Source organism: Macrotis lagotis, chromosome 1 (genome assembly GCF_037893015.1).
Source record: "Macrotis lagotis isolate mMagLag1 chromosome 1, bilby.v1.9.chrom.fasta, whole genome shotgun sequence".
NCBI classification, from domain to species: domain Eukaryota; kingdom Metazoa; phylum Chordata; class Mammalia; order Peramelemorphia; family Peramelidae; genus Macrotis; species Macrotis lagotis.
The window spans coordinates 99,493,081-99,513,780 of NC_133658.1; the positions used below are offsets into that span (position 1 = coordinate 99,493,081).

General features: G+C 38.0%; 1 protein-coding gene across 1 annotated transcript; it reads left to right on the forward strand.

Annotated features, from left to right (window-relative positions):
* Nucleotides 1-4,890: 4,890 nt before the first annotated feature.
* Nucleotides 4,891-15,557, forward strand: EPCAM (epithelial cell adhesion molecule). The gene is made up of 9 exons (XM_074205389.1): nt 4,891-5,120; nt 6,868-6,972; nt 7,592-7,832; nt 8,111-8,176; nt 8,709-8,772; nt 10,073-10,174; nt 10,848-11,048; nt 12,176-12,220; nt 15,053-15,557. Exons 1-9 carry the CDS (start codon nt 5,051-5,053, stop codon nt 15,092-15,094), a joined length of 936 nt encoding a protein of 311 aa, XP_074061490.1. The 5' UTR covers nt 4,891-5,050; the 3' UTR covers nt 15,095-15,557.
* The last annotated feature ends 5,143 nt before the right edge of the window (nt 15,558-20,700 follow it).

Sequence of the window (20,700 nt, forward strand, 5' to 3'; positions counted from 1 at the left end):
TAATACTTTTTTTTTTCATGTGTTACTACCTACTAAATTCCCTCTTTTTTTTAGGTTTTTTTTTTTTTTTTGCAAGGCAAACGAGGTTAAGTGGCTTGCCCAAGGCCACACAGCTAGGTAATTATTAAGTGTGTGAGACCGGATTTGAACCCAGGTACTCCTGACTCCAGGGCTGGTGCTTTATCCACTATGCCACCTAGCTGCCCCTAAATTCCCTCTTAAAAGATTTTCTTTATAAAAATTTTAACTAGTATTTATAATACTTTTCAAAAAATTGCAAAACACTTTATATATGATTAATTCTATGCAGTTATTGTTTTAATTAAACTTTGCATCTTACAAGTGTTTATTGCCCAAGTTCTGCACTAATAAGGAGTAATGCAGAGCATTATATTTAGGGAGAAAATTGTCAAACAGATGTAAGATGAAGAATATTTTACTACTCTGATGAAAATCAAAATAGAGGTGGACCGATTAGAGGTGATATAAGTCAGAAAATAGTGTCCCAAAAATCTTAGTGCAGTTTTAGGGATTAAAACTGCACTAAGACATTTGGGATTTGGGATCAGAGAGGCAGCATGCTTTGGTAAATAGAGAATTAGGACAAGAAAACACAAGTACAGATATAGCTTTTGTTTCATACCAACTGTAGAATCTTGAGTAAGTTTCCAAGAAAGAACATTTGAATTGGGATTTTTAATTCATTTTTTTAGTTGTACAGTATAAACTGAAGATTATGGGGGTGATGTTTTATATAAATATTCAGATATGAGAAAGTTCAGGTTCAAATTATAGAACAGGCATCTTATTAGCCCACTATATCTACTGGGTGATTCCTGGATATCAGACCATGCTTTGCTTTACATCCTAACCAATTAATCTGAGTCCATCTCACTATCATCACTAGAGTACCTAATATTCTTCCTTATTGTACCTTCCTAGAATAATACCTTTCCCCGGTCACCATTTTCCTGTATTTGTTGTCAGTCTCTTTTAGCTCCTGTGGGCTGCTAGATGGCAGAGTGGATAGAGCACTGGCCCTGGAGTCAGGAGGATCTGACTTCAAATCTGAACCTCAGACACTTGATATTTTCCAGCTGTGTGATCTTGGACACAGCAAAACAAACAGAAATGTAAATTTTTTGACATCAGAGACTTTTATTTTATTTTATTTTATTTATTCTTTGACTTGGCATAGAATCTGACATTTAACAAGTGTTTAATAATGCTTTTTCCTCATCACACTTTTCAAATAGGAAAAGAGGAAAAGTATGAATTAAAGTTTTAAAGGCAGGTTAGAATCAAATTGTGGAGACTTAATTACTAAACTAAGAAGCTTGAATTTATAAATAAAAGAGAACTGAACTGATGTTTGTTTTAGCAGGAGAGTGACAAGGTCAGATGAACATATTAGTAAAACGAAATTGGTATGATGTTTGTCCTTCGGTTTGTTTTTTCCTAAGAAGTTCATGACATCAGACAGGTGATGTCATAACAAGCACATAAATTGAATTTGAGTGTGTGTGGGAGCGCTGTACAAAGTTACCAGCCTCACTTTCTCCTCCAGAATCATCTGGGTCCAGTGGCCAGATATGAATCAGGACAACTGGAGGTGACCCTGGATGAGAGGCAATCAGGGTTAGGTGACTTGCCGAAGGTCACATAGCTAGAGTCATGTATGAGGACGGATCAGAATACCCATCCTCCTGATTCCAAGGCAATGTGAAGAATGGAAAGGGAAGAGAGACTAGAAGCAAAGAATCCAAATTGGAGACTATAATAGTAGAATTACAGGAATAACTGTGAAGAGGAAAGGGATGAGGGAGATATGAATTTAGCATTTGATTAGATATAATGTAGTAAATAAGAGTCAAAGATGTCTTGATTTGAAACCTGTTGACAGGGAAGATAGAAGTAGGAAACTTGGGAAGAGGGGCAAGTCTTGGCAAGAAAGATAATTAGTTTTGTTTTGGACATGTTAAGTTTGAGGGGCAAACGGGAAATTCAGGTGGAGATGTCCAGGATTTGGAAATGTGAGAATGAAGCTTAGGGGCATGATTAGTGCTGGTTATGAATTTGGGAGTCACCAGTTTAGAGGTAATAATTCAATTATTTGAGGGGATGAAATTGTCTAAAGGGAGCAAAAGGAGAGGACCTTGACTTGACAATTAAAGGGCAAAAGGAGGAAGATGAACCAACAAAGGGGAGGATCAGACAGGTAGGAGGAGAACCAAGAAATAACATACCCTAGGAGGGAGGGCAAAGAGTATTAAGAAAGTGGCCAAAGATGTGAAATACTACCAAAAATAATCAAGGAAGATGAGGACTAAGAAGAAGCTACTAGATTTAATCTTAGAAAGGAAAATTTCAATGAGGAAGAAAGTTGGAAGTCAGGTTTTAAGGAGTTAAGTGAGTGGGTGAGAGCTGAAGGAATGAAGGAAGTAAATACATGTATATATGCATGTTTAGATATATACACATTTAGCGTTGGTGTGGGTTCTTTGTCAATAACTTCAAGCATATTGGGACATTTGTGGAAAGTTTAGAACAAGAAGAAAGCAGAAAAAGGTGTGGCTAATCTGTAGTGCTGGCTAGAGTACCCAGATCAAGAAAATCACAGACTCAGATCCAAGGAAGAAGGCTCTGTATTTTGTCTTCTAAGAGCTCTACTGATGGTGTCAATCTAGGTTTAGACATGCTTTTTAACTTCACCATACTAATGTAATATATTAACTCATATTAATACTAGCTAATAGTTAAAATTGAGAAACTACCTACAAAAACTGAGAATTGTTCTCAAATTGTACCAAAAAACTACAGAAATAAGGGTTTAGGATGTATAATCAAAGCATTTTAAAATGGGAGAAAAGAAATTGGGTAGTACAGAATAAATTTGGCAAAGTTTTGAAAGCAATAAAAACAAACAATGCCAGGGAAACAAATAGGTACTATGAGTCAGAGATTACTGGGATACACTATGACAACATTTAATAATCATGTTGACTTGAATCATCTCAAAATAGATAACAGAAAGTGCAGTAAAAAGTTTTTATAATATGACAGCCTTTCTTAATTTGTAAATTTGGGATTAATCATTCAATAATTCAGAGTAAAAATGTAATAATCTGATATTGAAAGTTTAATTACTCTTGGTAAAAGTAAGTTTGAGTTCTATAATCAGTTTACTAGAATCAGTTTCTCCAAGTAATATTAACAAAAAAGACCACACTATATGCTTAATTACAAAAATTTATATTCCAATATATTGTACTCAGAAGGTCTACACTGTAGAATTTTCATGGATTTAAAATAACAAATCATTCATTCAGTAGACCAAACTACTAAAAATAATCAAGGTCTTGAAGTAGCTCTTTGGGAAAAAATAAAGTTCTCATCTCTCAATTATTCAGAATTAAAGATTAAAAAAATAATGGTAGTCCTCCTTCAAACATATCAATGTTTCTTTTGTTAGACTAAGTTACAACCTGTCTGGTCCTCTAGTTTCATTTCCAAATGTAAATGAGAAGTAAAATGAGAAGATAGGACTAGATAGAAGTATCTCTGTTAAGGATCCTTCCATTGCTAGTATTCTTTGCTTCTGTATTTAAATTTGGCACCTGTTTATATCTCCCTGTAAAAATTCAAATTATATAGGTACTGTATATACATGCAGCTATATAAATCATCATTCATAAATTCTTTCAAATGCAGTAGAGAAAATACTTCATTGACTGTAGACTTAAAAGTTTAATCCTGAGATTTTTAGAAATCTTAAAATAATTTTCACTTTACTTTTGTACAGTTGTAATCATTTTCAAAGATTAAGAAAATTGCTTAAATTCTCAGGTAAGGAAAAGAAGCTGTAGATAACAAAACTATTGTAAGAAACGGATCCCTTTGAGACTGAGGATTTTTTTGGTTTACATTTACTTGAAGATATTAAAACTCCAATTCAAGGGCCTTGAAAGATTTGTCATCACTATACTGAATCTGTATTAATCCTTTTATTCCTACTTTGGATGGGGGAAAAAAAGGTACAGGAATGCGTTAACATGCCAGCCTGCCATCTGGCAGATAAAGGAAAAAGTGAAAAAAAATCAACTCAACTCGATTCCTAGAACTTAGAACTATCCTCGCCTCACCTCCAAAGGCTAAAAAAGGTTTGGAGTAAATGACTAGACATATGAAAGGTCAAGGATTATCACCAGTAGATAGACAGAAATGACTGGTACATCTGCTTCCTCATAAACCCCCCTCTGAAGTCAAGCCTTTTCCAGGGCCCTCAAGTTTATAGTTCAAGGGAATGAAGTGGCATGGCCTTGGAGAGATCAGGGGTTGCTGTCCCGACCCAAGCAGTTTCGGGCCGCCCTTCTTGGCAGCCTGCCCCCGGGTGTTCTCCCCTGGGTCTCTCCTCGCCTTCCCCTCCCCCTCCTCCCTCGCATGCACCTCTAGGGAGGGCGGGCCCTGGCAGCCCAGGTGTGCCACTAGGCGCCCCCTCGCCAGGTTTTCACTTCTCTTTTTGCTTTCCCCTAGCTGGAGAGACGGGAAGGGAGGGAGACGGGGAGGGGGCGGCCGGCCCGGGGGAGGGGGATGAGCGGGGGGCGGGGAGGGACCAGCTACCACACCTGAGGAGCGCCCAGGGGAGGGCGCAGAGGGAGGGGCGGCGCCCCAACTTCAGCCAACGCCGCGGGCACTAGGGCAGAGGAGGGGACTGTACCCCCACCCCGGAAGAGGAGGAGGAGGAGGACAAAAGGGCTGGCTGGCGTCGGGCCCCGGGAAACCGGTCGGGCAGGTGGGGCGGGTGCCGGGGGCCCGCAGCCCTGAGGGAGGGGCTCAGGGAGGGGCGGGGACGAGCTGGGTGGCACTGGTCCCGCGGAGGCCGCGGACGCCCGCCCCAGACTGCCCCTGCGTGTCCGGGAGGTGGCTGCTCCGCCGCTCGCGGCTCCCTCGTCCTCCTCGGCGCCGGCCGTGACCTTGCCCCTCACAGCCTCCGGCCGCCCCCCGTCGGACCGGGGAGCTCGCCCTCGGACCAGCCCCGCGGCGGCTCAGCATGGCTCTGGCCCGGGCCCTGGCGCTCGGGCTGCTGCTCGTGGTGCTGACGGTCAGCTCGGCGCAGAAAGGTGAAGGGAGGAGCCGGGGCCGGGGCCGGGGCCGGGGCCGGGGCCGGGGCCGGGGTCGGGGCCGGGGCTGGACCCCGAGGGGCCGGGGCCGGGGCCGGGGTCGGGGCCGGGGCCGGGGCCGGGGCGGCTGGACTCCGAGGGGCCGGGGCCGGGGCCGGGGCCGGGGCCGGGGCCGGGGCCGGGGCCGGGGCGGCTGGACTCCGAGGGGCCGGGGCCGGGGCCGGGGCCGGGGCGGCTGGACCCCGAGGGGCCGGGGCCGGGGCCGGGGCCGGGGCCGGGGCCGGGGCGGCTGGACTCCGAGGGGCCGGGGCCGGGGCCGGGGCTGGTTCCCGGAGGGGCCGGGGCACCCCACTCCCAGTGACCCGGAGCGGCGCGGGCGGGGGGTGACCGGCCCGGCTTTGTCCCCCGGACGGAGCTCTGGGCTCAGTCCCCCGCACCCGCAATTCTCGCTCCTCCGGAAGGATTGAGGGGGGCAGTGGGGTTCAGACTCAGCCTCTCGGGAGGCTGGCCCGGAGCGGGGGGGGGGGGCGCACCTCCGGGGCTGCCCGGGGTCGTTCCCGGGCGGCACCCGGGCTGGAGGCAGCCCCGCTCGGCCCCCTCCTCGGCCCCCTCCTCGGCCCCCTCCTCGGCCCCCTCCTCGGCCCTCTCCACACAATGGCGCTTCTCTCGGGATCCCTTGAGGAAGCGGGAACGGGTCAGTGGTGTGGTCGTGGTCGGGCCGGGGCCCCGCCCCGCGGGGAGGCTACCTACCTGTGCTAAGCCCCGGATGAGGACGGGAGCGGGTGACTGTACACCTGTGCCCTCCGGGCTTCCGCTCCCGTCCCCTTCCATCCACCTGCACCCTCTAGAAACTGGAAGCCAGTTCGCCGTTCTAGGGAAGGATCACCCCGCTTCCTAGTTCCACCTGAGACTTCCATTAGTTGCCAGTTAGTGGGGATTTTCTTTAAGACTGGTTGAATAGTACGTTTCCTGCTCCCTGAGGATCAACAGGTCAAAAAACATTTGCTCAAAAGTAGAAGTACTTGTCTAGGATGAGATACTTCAGCTGAGATGTGTGTCTTTTTAAATCATCCAACTATCCGCATTCTTAGATACTGTGACTTTTTCCTATCTTCAATAGATGGGCTGCAATTATTTTCATTCTAGTTACAAATACATGAAGAAGCCTTTTCCTTCTCACTTAATGAACGACTATTTGCCAACCTTGATTTATCTCCTATTTTGTCTTCCATCCCCCACCTCCTTTAGGTTAGGTTAGGTTTTTATTTCCCCTCTATTGTGACTGTTGCCTTTATCTCCCCGTTGCTTAGCACAGTCTCTAGTAAGTGCTGTATAAATGTTTGTTGGCTGACTGCGGGATAGAAAAGCAATTTTGTCAGACGATTTGTCTTTAATGAATCAAATATTTTTTGAACTGGAAGGGTTGGGTTCGGAAGGGGAAAGAAAAAAAAAGAAACGACTTGGGTTTCTATATCTTTTGTAGAGGTTGGTTGTATTTAAAGGGATGGAAATTTTGGGCAAAGAAATTGAAATGGGTCAGTGAAATGATCCATCTTCCAAAGAAATCAAGAAACTTTTGGGACCAATTTTTCCTGTCACTTAAAGCAGTGAAGTACTGAGTATTTGAATAGAATTCCCAGAAACTAATTTACCTGGAGCCCTGGAACTGTCTTTGAGGGAAGTATTGTTGTTGTTGCTGCATTAATGGGAAGGCATGAAATATTTTAATATTCTTTTCCTTTCTTAGCATGTTTCTGTGAAAAAAACAAACTAACAAACTGCACTGAAACATCACCTGGTGATTGTCAATGTCAGGCTATTGGTTCATCACATAGAATCTCCTGTACAGAACGTGAGTTTAGTCTAATTTTATTTTGGTTAGTGACATGTAGTAGAGACCATTTGTAAATAATGTTCAAATCAACATGTTAAAAATATTTGCTCAAAAGTATATTACTTGTCTATGTTGAGATGTGTTTTCTTAAATCATCTAACTATTCACATTTATATATAATGTGACTCTAGAATGTAAGAAGTAAAAATTTAAGGCTGTGCCTGTGTCATTTTCCAGTGGGTCAAAAGGGAAGTAAAAATAAAAATTCTTTCTTCAAAATAAACAATATGACTCATAGAAGAGTATTTTTTTTATTTCTGACTTGTAAAGAATTTAGACCCTGAGAAAGACTTCCCCATTATTAAATATGTGGAAGTAATGACATTGACTTGCATGTCATGTAATAAGTGGCAGACCCATGCCTTCTGATTCCTAGTTATCTCTTCTCTTCTTTGTGTCATGCTACCTGTCTTGGGAATTTTCCTTTCTTGGAGTCAGTGATTATCCCTACTAACTTTTGAGCAGTGTAGCTTCTTTATGAACAAAAAGTACTAAGGCTGATTTTGAATTCTTGTGGGGGTACATAAATCCATTCTTATTTTAAGTTTCACTATAACCCTTTTTTTTTTTCTCAAAGTTACTTCAAAATGTTTGGTGATGAAGGCAGAAATGACTAATACAAAGAGTGGGCGGAGAAAGAAACCAGAGGGAGCTTTTAAAGATAATGATGGAATATATGATCCAGATTGTGATGCACATGGGCGGTTCAAACCTCGCCAGTGTAATGGCACTTCTCTTTGCTGGTGTGTAAATACAGCTGGAGTAAGAAGAACAGATAAGGATTCTGAAATACAATGCAGTGAACTAGTAAGAACATAGTAAGTTTGTTTGCCTTTGTTACTAATATTCATACTTTTCAGATAAAATTTTCTGTGAATTATAATAGCAATGCTTTATAGCCCAAACTTTGGTAAATATAATAGTTGATCTAGAAGTATTTTGTTTCATTTGTTGGTTTAATTAAGAGAAAACTTATTCTCTTTTGATAGTACTGCAACTATATTTAGACCTGGGAAAATTTTAGTGGTGCTCACTAACAACTGAAAGTTTTTAAAAGAATAAGGAAGTAATCAATGTAATTTTTTTTTAATTATAGTTGGATCATCATTGAGCTGACACACAAAGCAAGAGAAAAACCTTTTGATAGTAGTTTCTTAGAAAAGTAAGTCTTATTAAAGTTTTGTTAGTACTTTTTAAGAGCTTAGTAAATGTTTTTTTCATTCATTAATTCAAATGCTTAATTTTTTGTAAACTGAAGCCTTTGACCTGGATCATCTTTAAGATCCATTCTAGCACTGACATTCTGTATTTATCAACTGGAGAAGGTAAAAACCTTTACCTTCATATTATTCTACAGGAGACAAAGAAATATTTTTTTATAATACATTGTTGTTTTTTAATTTTATTTATTTAAGGCAATGGGATTAAATGACTTGCCCAAAGTCACACAGCTAGGCAATTATTAAATGTCTGAGATCAGATCTGCGGGGCTGGTGCTCTATCTACTGAGTCACCTAGCTTTCCTATAATAAATTGTTTAAGAAACTTATCAAAATTAAAGGCAACATCTTCCTTCAGTTTAATTTAGTTGGTTTTGGAGAACTATAATTTCCTGGGTTATGTCAGTAAAAATAGTACTTCTTGTAACTTTATATCATAAAAGCTGTTTTATAACGGACTTTTAATTCTTACAGAGCAGTCAAAGAAGAATTTGAGCGTCGTTATCAACTGCACCCGAGATTCATTCCAAGAGTTTTGGTAATATGTTTTCTTCCTATTGCAAACCATCTCTGAAAGAACTAGCCAGTTTTAGCAAATATGTGATAATATAGCTGGGTCAAATGGATAAATTATTGGATTTAGAGATAGGAGGAATGAATTTCAATCTTTGCTCTGACACTTAAAATGTATATGACCTTTGGCAAGTCACTTAATATCTCTTAGTTTTTGGTAAATAACTGTTCACTAAGTTATAATTGACTTGCCATCTACTTCATTAAAGTGAATTCTGTATTCTTTGATTTCCATATATTCTTTATATCTACAAGTATAGTGATTCTTATCTCCTTGGATTTTAAAGAATATGATATTGTATATATATATATATATATATATATTCAGGAAAAAAGCTCAGATAATGCAATTTGATAAGACAAATATTTTCATGAACTAATGATACAGATAACCACTGAGACAGAAAACTTGAGATACTGATTTTCTTGCTCATCTTTCTCATAGAAATATGAGCAAGCCACTTCCTTCCCCTAGTGGCTATAAAAACTCATTGCTTTTCAAGGCAATGGGATTGATTTGAAACTTGACACTTCCCTTCTTTGCCATCTCCATTCCTGCCCCAATATAATATAGTTTCTTTGTGGGTACTAAGTAATATTCTTATTAAGGATGTATTCTAATTTAGTTATTTTTTTAAATGCTATAGCAAAAATTAATCTGTGCTCTTCCAAGAAGTGAGTTTCCCCTTCCATGGACTAGACAATCAAAATGATCCCTTTTAGGCTGTTATTGAAAAATGCTTGATTATAGTGAATATTTGAGGCAGCATTTGAGTCCAACCCCATTTTCAACTTAGAACTCCATTTTCAGCTCTCTATCCATTATCCTATACTAATGGATATTTGGAAGTGATAATGGTTACTCATTTCTATGCCTTCAAGAAGAATAAATTTGGGTTACATTTCATTTTAACATTTTACATTTAAAATGAAAGGCATACTACTGGTCCAAATAAATAGTTTCTGTCCATAATCATTCTTATTATGGTAGCAAACACTGCATTTCTTTCATGAAGGAAGGTTTTATTATTAATTTATAGTTATCTTAGATTTTTAGAGCCATAAGTATCATTTAGCATTTAAAACCATATTGGCATATTTAAAGATTTCATCAAAATTCTGAAAATAATAGTTAATCATTAATATCTACTTTTTTTGAGAAGAGCAACTGTGCAAATGATTCAAGTCAGAGAATTCAATACAGAAATGCTATGACTGATTTTAGTTATTAATTATATTTACTTGATCTTTACTTTTTTTTCCAGTATGAAGGTGATGTTATCACTATTGACCTGTTACAAAATAGTAGCCAGAAAAGTAGTAATGATGTGGATATAGCTGATGTGGCTTATTATTTTGAAAAAGATGTGAGTATGACTGACCAGATCATTCCGAAACCCATTTTGGCAATATTACCAAGGTGAAGGGATTAATTTGTATTTGGTCAAATTAGTATTAAAGGTCTTTTAGTTACCTTTTCCGGCTCTATTTCTTTGCATTCTTCAGAATCATCTCTTTGATTTAGGCAATTCAAACTTTTTATTATTCCCTTGCACACCAAAGAAAGTCATGGGTGCTTAATGTAAGGACATGTTTCCTTTATGAAACATTACCTATAGTGCCTTCTCCTCCTCCTCTGTTATGTAGCATTCAAATAACTGTTATCAATCTCCTTTAACTCTTAAGGACCTTTTCCTGAAAAAATCTTAGAAAACATTCAGCATGTAGGTATATTCACAATGTATTATACTATCTTGTACTTACTCAACTGTTATCTAGTTATTTCGGTAAATTTTGTATTTCCAATTGGAGCTGTGAATTTTTTAAGGACACGGGAGCATACTTTTTCTTTCTTGTGTGCCTCGTTTTTTTCTCAGAACCCAGAAGGCAGGGAGAGGAACAAGTGGGAGTCATGGAAGGAATTTGACTTATTGTTCAATTTGGTGATAAAATATTGATGGTGACCCAGAGCTCAGTCATGTTTGTCAGTAGGTCTTTGTAAATATTTTCAATTTGGTTTTTTTTTCTTTTCTAATATAGGTAAAAGGTGAATCTCTCTTTTATAACAGTAAAATTACACTTGCCGTAAATGGTGAGACGCTTGAGCTGGATCCTGCTAAAACTGTGATCTATTATCTTGATGAAAAAGCACCTGAATTTTCAATGCAAGGATTAGCAGCTGGTGTTATTGCTGTCATTGTAGTTGTAGTTCTTGCAATTGTTGCTGGAATTGTTGTGCTGGTAAGTGTAGTAAATTGTTATTTCAGAGGCTTCTATGAGACAGTTATTTTCATGCTCCAGTGGAGTAACAATAGTAAACAATACTCCAACTGATTGTGAATCTTTAACAGTAAATTAATCCCATATTAAAACTATTTTTCTGGTTTGATACTATTTTCCCCATTTGAGAGTTGAGGAAATTGAGGGTGAGAGAGACTGATTGACTTGAGATCATATAGCTATTAACTATCTTGAGGTAGAATTTGAATCCAGATCTAGCATTTAAACCACTTCCTCAAGGAGAAGAGAAATGACTAAAACTGGGTGAAGTCAGTTCTCTCTAATACACCTACATACTTAATATATAGTTTGGCATTGACTCCTACATATTGAGAAATGTTTGAATATTATACCCCTTTACTCTCATCAATTCAGTGATCAAAGATAACACAGAGACCCATTATGGAAAAATGACATCCACATCCAGAAAACAAAAACACCATGGAGTCTGAACACTGCTCACCTTTGAAAAACTTATATGTTTTTTTCTTTCTCATGTTTTTTTTTATTTCCCCTTAATTGTAATTCCTCTTTCACAATAAGATTAGTATGGAAATATGTTAAATACAGTTGTACATGTATAACTTTTATCAATTATTTGCTGCTGTGGGGGTGGCAGAGGGTAGGGAGGTTGGGAGAAAAAATGTGGAACTCATAAACTTGCAAATGGGTGAAATGTTGAAAACTACCTTTGCAGGAAAGGAAAAAATAAAATAATAAAACAATATTATACTACTTACTATTTTTATACAGAATCTTTGAGATATTCTGTGGCATTTATGGTAGTGGGCTTTGACCTTTATTTTAACTATGATTGTCTCCAGTTTTCACAGAATTTTATTTTTAAAATTTAGACTTTTACTAGAAACAATTATAACTTTAAAATAGCCCCTATTTTTCTCTACCTTGGTAGGTACTTTTTTCTTAAAGGTCAGCTTAGTCTGTTACTTGTATTGTTTAAGAGAATTAAATAGGAAATTGTTCAATTAGGAATTCTTTAATAAACCTTGTGCTAATCTGTAACTTTTTTCTGTTTGACTAAATATTAAATAGTTTTCTAAAATTATTGAATATCTTCATTTCTTTAGGTTGTGACCAGGAAGAAAAAGAGGGCAAAATATGAAAAAGCTGAAGTAAGTTGGTGTTTAATAAAATTCATTTTAAATGTAATTAAATGTAATAAATAATAATAATAATAGCATTGGAGCACTGGCCCTGGAGTCAGGAGTACCTGAGTTCAAATCCAGCCTCAGACACTTAATAATTACCTAGCTGTGTAGCCTTGGGCAAGACACTTAACCCCATTTGCCTTGCAAAAACCTAAAAAAAAAAGGTGAAGGCATTGGACTAGTTGGTTGGCAAAGTCCCTTTTAGCTATAAATCTATGATCCTATGAATTTATAGAATGATATGTTAAGCAACTTTCTCTTAGTAAATCAGAATATTCCAAATATATAGATTCTAACTGTATTATGGTCTCACTAAAATACTATTCTCGGAGTTTGTGCCTAATAAGAGAATAATAATGTCCTTGTTTAAATCCTCTTAAAATTAAGCCCAAAAGGAATATATTTTATTGAATTCTACTCTAGTTTTGTAACACTTAAACTGAGATAATATTGTGCTTGTTTAAAAAGAGATATATATTGCTATCCTTTCTTGATGGAGATCCCTTATAGCAAAGAAGTATACAATAAAGTAAAACAAGTCAACACATTGTCCATATCTAAGAGTATATAACTTTCTATACAACTGGTTAATGATTTGATAGGAGTTCTGGTCTTTCTGTTTTGTTTTCCTTTGTATTTTTATGATTGAGGGGGTGGTCTTTTGTTTGTTTTGTTCCTCCATCTGTTATTTATAAAACCCTTCTCTGAATTCTCTCTAATAATTTTTTACAGCACAATATTCTATAATACTTATTTGCCACAATTCAGTCATTCAATCTCTAATCAATCAAATTATTGTTATCTATCTGTTCATTTTGTCTTGACATTTCTCAGTGTCCATTGATGAGATTTAATTAATAAATCAAATTAGTCAAGAAGAAATATGTTTAGCTTTAAGCTAGTGGGGAAATATTTAGACTAGATGGACTTAATTTATATCATGATTATTCTTTTTGCTATTATATGTTGTACTCAAGGTCTAGTGTTTTGTTATTTTTATGTTGACTCAAGGTCCAGTACACTGTCCCATCTCACTACCAATTAACATGGTAGAGTACAAAGAGACTTTGACTCTAGAATCAAAGGATCCTCTGGGTCAGTTTCTTCATCTGTAAGGTGAGGGCATTGGACTAGTTGGTTGGCAAAGAACCTTTCAGCTATAACTCTTTGATCCTATGAATTTATAGAATGATTTGTTAAGCAACGTTTAGTTAGTAAATCAGAATACTCCAGATAAACAGATTCTGTATAATGGTCTCACTAGAATACCTTGTACTAGAACTAGATTCAAAGTCTCTTTGTACTCTACCATGTTACTTGGTAGTGAAGTGGGACAGAGTACTAGACCTTGAATCAACATATAATAGCTATTTTTGCTATTATATGTATGTATTATAAGTGTCTGAAAGTATTTGCAAGCTTTTTTCATCTCCTTGGGATCCCCAACTTGGACTTAATTTATGAGGACATATAGACATTTGGCCTCATGGTAATAAGTATCCTGGGATTATCCATTTAGAGGCCTTCTAGTCCAGATTCTTCATTTTACAGAGGAGGAAGCTGAATTGAAATAGCTTGCCTCAAGACCTCACAGCTACTGAGCTTCTTGACTCCTCCTGACTGGTGTTCTAGACACATGTGTAAAGTATTATCTTTTTTTCACTAAATAATATTGGGAAACCTTGGGATCACAGATTTAGAGCTACATGGTATTTTGTATTACAAGGTTTCCAAAGTTCTTTTACTCACAACAAACCAATGATTCGCTCAAATATCACTGCCCTCATTTCACAGATAAGAAAACTGAGTCCCATAGATGTGATGTGACTTACCCGTGTTCATAGGGATAGTAAATGATAACACTAGAATATAAATTAAGTCTAGTATTCTTTCCTTTGGAGTAGCTAAGGATCCAGTATGTAGAAGGCTGAGCCAAAGAGCCAGGAAGATCTGAGGTCAAATCTGACTCTCAGACACTTGGTATCTATTTAACTCTGGGCAGATCATTTAAACTTATTTGTCTCGTTTTCTTCATCTGTAAAATAAGCTGGAGGAGGCAAGGCAAGTCCAGTATCTTTGTTAAGAAAATCCCAAGTGGGGTCATGAAGAATTGAAGTGAGATGCCTGAACAACACAACATCCTTTCTATTACATCACATTACTTCTCAGTTGCCATTGGGTAATTTTGAAAAGTGGACCTCAGTTTTCTCTTCTATATATTGAGAAGCTTCATCTAGACAAGGTTCATTTAAATTACAAGAATTCTACAAGTCTGTTAATTAAAACCCTCCAAGAATCAGCTATAATGCTACTTTTAATATGTAAGCCTTTAATTATCTTGGTAGATGGAAGTTATTGCTCCATTTTCTGAACTTTTGTATTACCTTCTTCTTTGGGGACATTCATAATAAATGTACTTGTATTTAAGTTGTTTGTATATAGACAGGTCAGTTAATAGGATGTTTTGTAGTTTATGAAGCATTTTCTCATAACAACCCTGGGCATTGGACTTTATAAGTATTATTGTAACCCATTTTACAGATGAGGAAATTAATGCTTTAGGGGCTTAGATGAATTGACTAAACTTTTTATGGCTAATATAAATGACAGAACTTAGGTTTGAACTATTTTCTTGATAACTGTTCCATAATTCAGTCTAAGCCCCAAATGGACAAGGAATATACAATTTCATATTCGTGCATATAATAGATACATCAATAAATGGTAAGATAAAATTATTGTGAATGAAAGGAACTTGACATCTGACATAAATTTTGTTCACTTTCTTCCTCACAGATAAAGGAGATGGGTGAATTGCGCAGAGAACTCTCCACATAACTATCAAATATGAAGATAAAAAGAAGAAAAAATAGATATTGAAATTGTATGTGTGGACATGGGGAGAAAAAAAAAGAAGCCTTACCAGAATATTGTGTTAGGAACCTTTATACCTAGAGTTTAAAAATGCAGAATGAGCATATATTGCTAAGAAGTGGGATTTGCTCAGTACTTAAGTTCCCAGTAACTTGAACAATTTAGCTATCCCTGTCTCAAAAAGTTGGACCTCTACAATTTATTCAAATATACATTTTCTTAGACAAAAATTAGACTACATTGGTTTAAGGAAAATTCATGCTTTAAGTATATTTCCATAATAGGGTTTGAATTCCACACCTTTTTTTTGTAAATGAAAGTGGCTTTCAGTAATGTTTTTTGTTTATCTTGTACATATTTTGTCTTAAGGGAATTCCCTTAAACTTTTTTTATGAACTATGAAATAAACAAGTTGTTCACAATTGAATTTTCCATCTTTATTTATCCTTGTCAAAAGAAAATAGCTACTAATTTCTACATATGTAGTACTGATTAAGTTACTAGGCAAATTATAATATTGTTCAAACATCTGAATGTTAGAAATGAGTGATGTGCTTCATGGACAAACTGGATTTTTTGATCAGCATAACATCATTAAGTTCTGGTTTTCATTTAAAGACAAAAGGAAAAATTACCATTTTTAAAAATAAGAATTGGGGGCGGCTAGGTGGCGCTGTGGATAAAGCACCGGCCCTGGAGTCAGGAGTACCTGGGTTTAAATCTGGTCTCAGACACTTAATAATTACCTAGCTGTGTGGCCTTGGGCAAGCCACTTAACCCCATTTGCCTTGCAAAAACCTAAAAAAAATAAGAATAAGAATTGGAAGAAATGAACCTTGGGGAAGAATTTAAAGGGAGGGGTTTCTGAGACTGGAAAACCAGATGAATGACTTACTTAATATGAGCGATTTATTGCACTAAAGTTTCTTCAGACCTTTGTTGCTAAACAGTTCTACAAAAATAAAACTGACTCCCAAATTATCCAGAGTAGATTGTCCAGATTATTGATCTTTATATGCCTTGTTTTTGCTCTAGGAGTTTTTAAAGCAAGATAATTTTAGTAACTTCTATGAGGACCACAAAATGTGGGAAAGTAGAGTTGAATGGGTCATTTAACATTGAATTTCTTTTAGATTGGGTATGGGGTAAGGAATCATATTTGTATGAACTCTGGAGTATGTGGTCTTGGGTTCAAATTCTGCCTCTTGACAACTCTGTATTGGTTAAACTTCAAAAGACTCAGTCTATGGGCTTGTCTATTTTTTTGTGTACAGTGCCTAGCAAAGAGTAGACACCTAATAAATGTTTACTGATTGAAGCTTTTGGACCCAATGACCTCTAATCCCCATTCTATTTTTTAATCAGATCATCTGGTACTTTGGAAAAGATGTCTGGACAGCTAGGTTGCACAGTGAACAGAGCACTGGCCCAGGAATCAGAAGGACCTGAGTTCAAACCTGGCCTCAGACATAATAATTACCTAACTGTATGACCTTAGGCAAGTCACTTAACCCCCCCTTGCTTTGCAAAAAAAACCTAAAAAAAAGATGCCTGAATATATCTGATAGATTCATTAAATGGTAATGGATTTAATCCCAAATACTGCCTGAGGAGTGGCAACTAGAACATCAGAGACACCAAAGAAAATATCTGGAACACTCAAGATCAATTTAAAACTGGAACAACTTTTAACATATGCCTTGTGAATAACAAAATATAAAAGTAGATTATCATGCCACCATATTAAGGATGAAAGCCACCAATCTCATAATGATATAACAGAATTTCAACTTATTCATTCCTTTATCTCAACATTAAATCTTGAAAAAATGTGTTAGAAATAAAACATTCATACTGTTGTACTCAAAGAGGGGGACGGAGACCAAAATTTGATAAGATTGGAGATCTTTATTCCCAGAGACTGTCTGGGGATTGAGTACCCAAGTCAAACAGTACCTGAGTGTTCAGGGGATAGGGTTTTTATAGTGTTTGGGGTGGGGGGTATGAGAGCAAGCAGGATACAGAACAATTAGATATATTGTCCTGTCATAAGGTTCCATATAGATAGGGGTGAGAAGGGGGTCAGGGTCTTTGTGTAATGTTAGAACATTTTCTGAGATGGAGGGGGTCACAAATTTACAGACTTCCCACAGGTTTGAGGGGGGGTGGAAATTACTACCTTATGGTTCCAGCCACCTCTGGGGAAGGGGGGGGGCAGTCCTGAAGTTTAACCAATACAGCAAGGTAATTAGGCTAACAAGGGTGCTTTGTAAAGTTTTACACAACTCATGGTATATCCTTGACCCCAGGGTCAAGCATCTTGATCCTGTCAGACTATACACAAATATCGATATTATAAATTAATGGAATGTCTGTGACCCCAGAGTCAAGCATTTGGGTCCTGTCAGATGATACACAAATATTGATATTGTACTTCAATACAACTTTAAAGTTTACAGAGTACTTCCTTTTAATCACTCTAAACAAATTCCAGAGGGGGCAGAACCCACAGGAAGACTCAGTGAAAAGTTTTCACACCCAAGTCAACTTGGAAGATCTGCTGGAATGGTCTGTTCCAGTGGGGTCGGAAAGGGCTGCAGTGCAGCCCAGGCCATGATGGCAGGCCAAACCTGTTCCAGTCATTCAGGAAGAGCCAGCAGGGCACCTGGGTCCCTGGGGGTGCCTCCCAGATTTCTCAACTCAGGGATTGCCAAGGACAATTGGGAAGGGCAGCAGGAAAATTGCTGCACCAGAGTGAATGCAAAGCCAGTGCAGTTCTGACCTCAGGACCAGGAGCAGGCCTGGGGAGCCACCCTGCAGTTTCTTCTAGAGTGTTCAGCCCAAAGATGGCAAGGGGGTTTGGGTAGATTGCAGAGGTCTCTCTGCTATCTATCTCTGTAGCAGGATTCTGTGACTTTGCCCATACTCAGAGATAGGTTGCAGTCTGGGCCCCAGGCTCAGGAAAAGGAGCTTTACTGCCATAGCAAAGCAGAGATCCTCCTCACAGTTTCAGGGCAGAGGGTAGTGCTTGGGTTCAACCACAGATCAAAAGAACAGTCAGGTCCTTCCATTAGAACTTGAAGGAATTGAGGTCCTGGGTGGGGGGGGTGTCCCTAAAGACAGCTGTAAAAATCCTCATAAGCTTAGGATAGTGCATCCTCCACCCTGGAAGCAGAGACCTTAACAAAGAGTTAAAATCAAGTCATTGGCTGGGGAAAGAAGCAAACAACAAAAGAAAAAAATTTGACCATAGACAATTACTTTGATCCCAAGGAGGACCAACGTACATACTTAGAAGATAACAAAGTCAAAAATTCTGTATTCAAAGCCTCCAAGAAAAATAGGAATTGGTCTAAGGCTGTGGAAGAGCTCAAAAGTTAGGAAGGTAGATGAAAAATTGGGAAGAGAAAGGAGAGGAATGCAGGAATATCTTTAAAACTAAGTTAGCCGTTTGTGAAGGAATTACCGAAAAATACTGAAGAAAATAACATATTCAAGACCACTTTAGGTCAAATGAAGAAAATAATACAAAAGGTGAATGAGGAAAATAATACCTTAAAAAGCAAAATTGGCCATATGGAAAAGGAGATACAAAAGCTCTCTGAAGAAATTAATTCCTTCAAATGTAGAATGGAGCTAAGGAAAGTGAATAACTGCAAGAAATCAAGAAACAATAAAACAACTAAAAGAATGAAAAACTAGAAGAAAATGTGAAATAACTCTTTGGAAAAACAACTGCCTTGGAAAACAGATCCAGGAGAGATAATTTAAAAATTATTGGGCTGCTTAAAAGTAATGACTAGGAAAAGAGCCTAAACTTCATTTTTATTTTTTTAATTATTTTATTTTTATATATTTTATTTATTTTCAAATTATATAAAAGAGTGATTTCTACCTATCATTTTTTGTTAAGGTTTTGAATTCTACACATTTTCTCCTATGCTCCCTTCCTTCCTCCTTGCCCCCCCCCCCACAGAAGGCAGTCTGATAATCTTTACATTGATAAGCTTCATTTTTCAAGAAATTCCCCAGGAAAATTGCCCAGATATCTTAGAAGCAGTGAGTAAAATAGAAATTGAGGAAATCCACCAATCACATCCTGAAAGAGATCCCAAAATAAAAATTCCCAGGAATATTATAGCCAAATTCCAGAACTCCCAAGTCAAGGAGAAAATATTACAAGCAGTCAGAAAGAATTCAAATACTGTGTAACTACAGTCAGGGAAACACAAGATATAGAAACTTCTACTTTTAAGGGTTGGTAGGGTTTGGAATATGACATTCCAGAAGGCAAAAAGAGCTTGGATTACAACTGAGAATCAGCTACCCATCAAAACTGAACATACTCTTTCAGGGGAAAAGATGGACCTTCAATGAAATAGGGGACTTTCAAATTTACCTGTTGAAATGACCAGAGGGGAACAGAAAGTTTGATTTTCAAGTACAAGACTCAGGTGAAGCATAGAGAGGGTGGACAGGAAGGACAAATTATGAGGGATTTAATGATGTTGAACTGCTTGTATTCTTTCATAGGCAGATGATACTGATAACTCAGATAAATCTTCTTTATTAGGGCAGTTAGAAGGAGCATATATGGACAAGGCACAGGAGAGAGCTGAATATGAAGGTGTAATATATTATAAAAATGGAGTTAATGGACAAAATAGGAATGACCTGGGAGAAAGGGAAAAGAGAGGTAGACTGGGTTAAGTTATTTCACATAAAAGAGGCAAGAAAAAGCTTTTGTAATGGAGTGGAAGATAAAGTGAGGGAGAATGAGTGAGCCTTCACTCTCATCAGAAGTGACTCAGAAGGGAATTAACATACACCCTTTCAAGTGTGTATGTTAGATAGAAATCTATCTTACCCTAGAGGGAAAAAGGAGAGAAAAGGGATGGGAGAATGGGGATGGGGGAGGGAAGGGGAATATAGGTGATAGAAGAGAGGGAAGATCTTAGGAGAGGGTAGTCAAATGCTACACACTTTTGAGGAGGGATGGGGTGAAAGGAAAGAGAATAGAATAAATGAGGGAGGAGAGCTAGGATAGAAGGAAATGCAGTTAGCAATAGCAACTGTAGAGAAAAATATGAATTAATTTTTCTGATGGATTTATGATAAAGAATATTATCCATCCCAAAGACAGAGCTGATGGTATCTAAATACAAACTGAAGTATACTTTTTTCCTTTCACTTTATTTTATTTGAGGTTTCTCTATCTTTGTGGGGGGAGGGGGGATTTTGTTTACTTTTATAACAATACTATTTTAGTAATGTGGAAAAAATAAATAAATAAAAACTAAAAAAATATTTTGACTACCAGTTTGAGAATATAATTCATTACTAGCCATTCCTTAGGCCTCCATCCATAAATAAGAATTCAGGTTATCTACTAATATGTACTCCAAAAATAGAACTTTTAGTATTGCTACATTAGGCATCAAATAACGTTAATCTGTTATATTTTTGGTATAATGGAAGTGGATCTAAGAGGCAACTGAAGATAAATAGAATCTGTATGTATATCTACATATATGTGTGAAGGTATAGGTATAAGGCAGCCAGATGGTGCT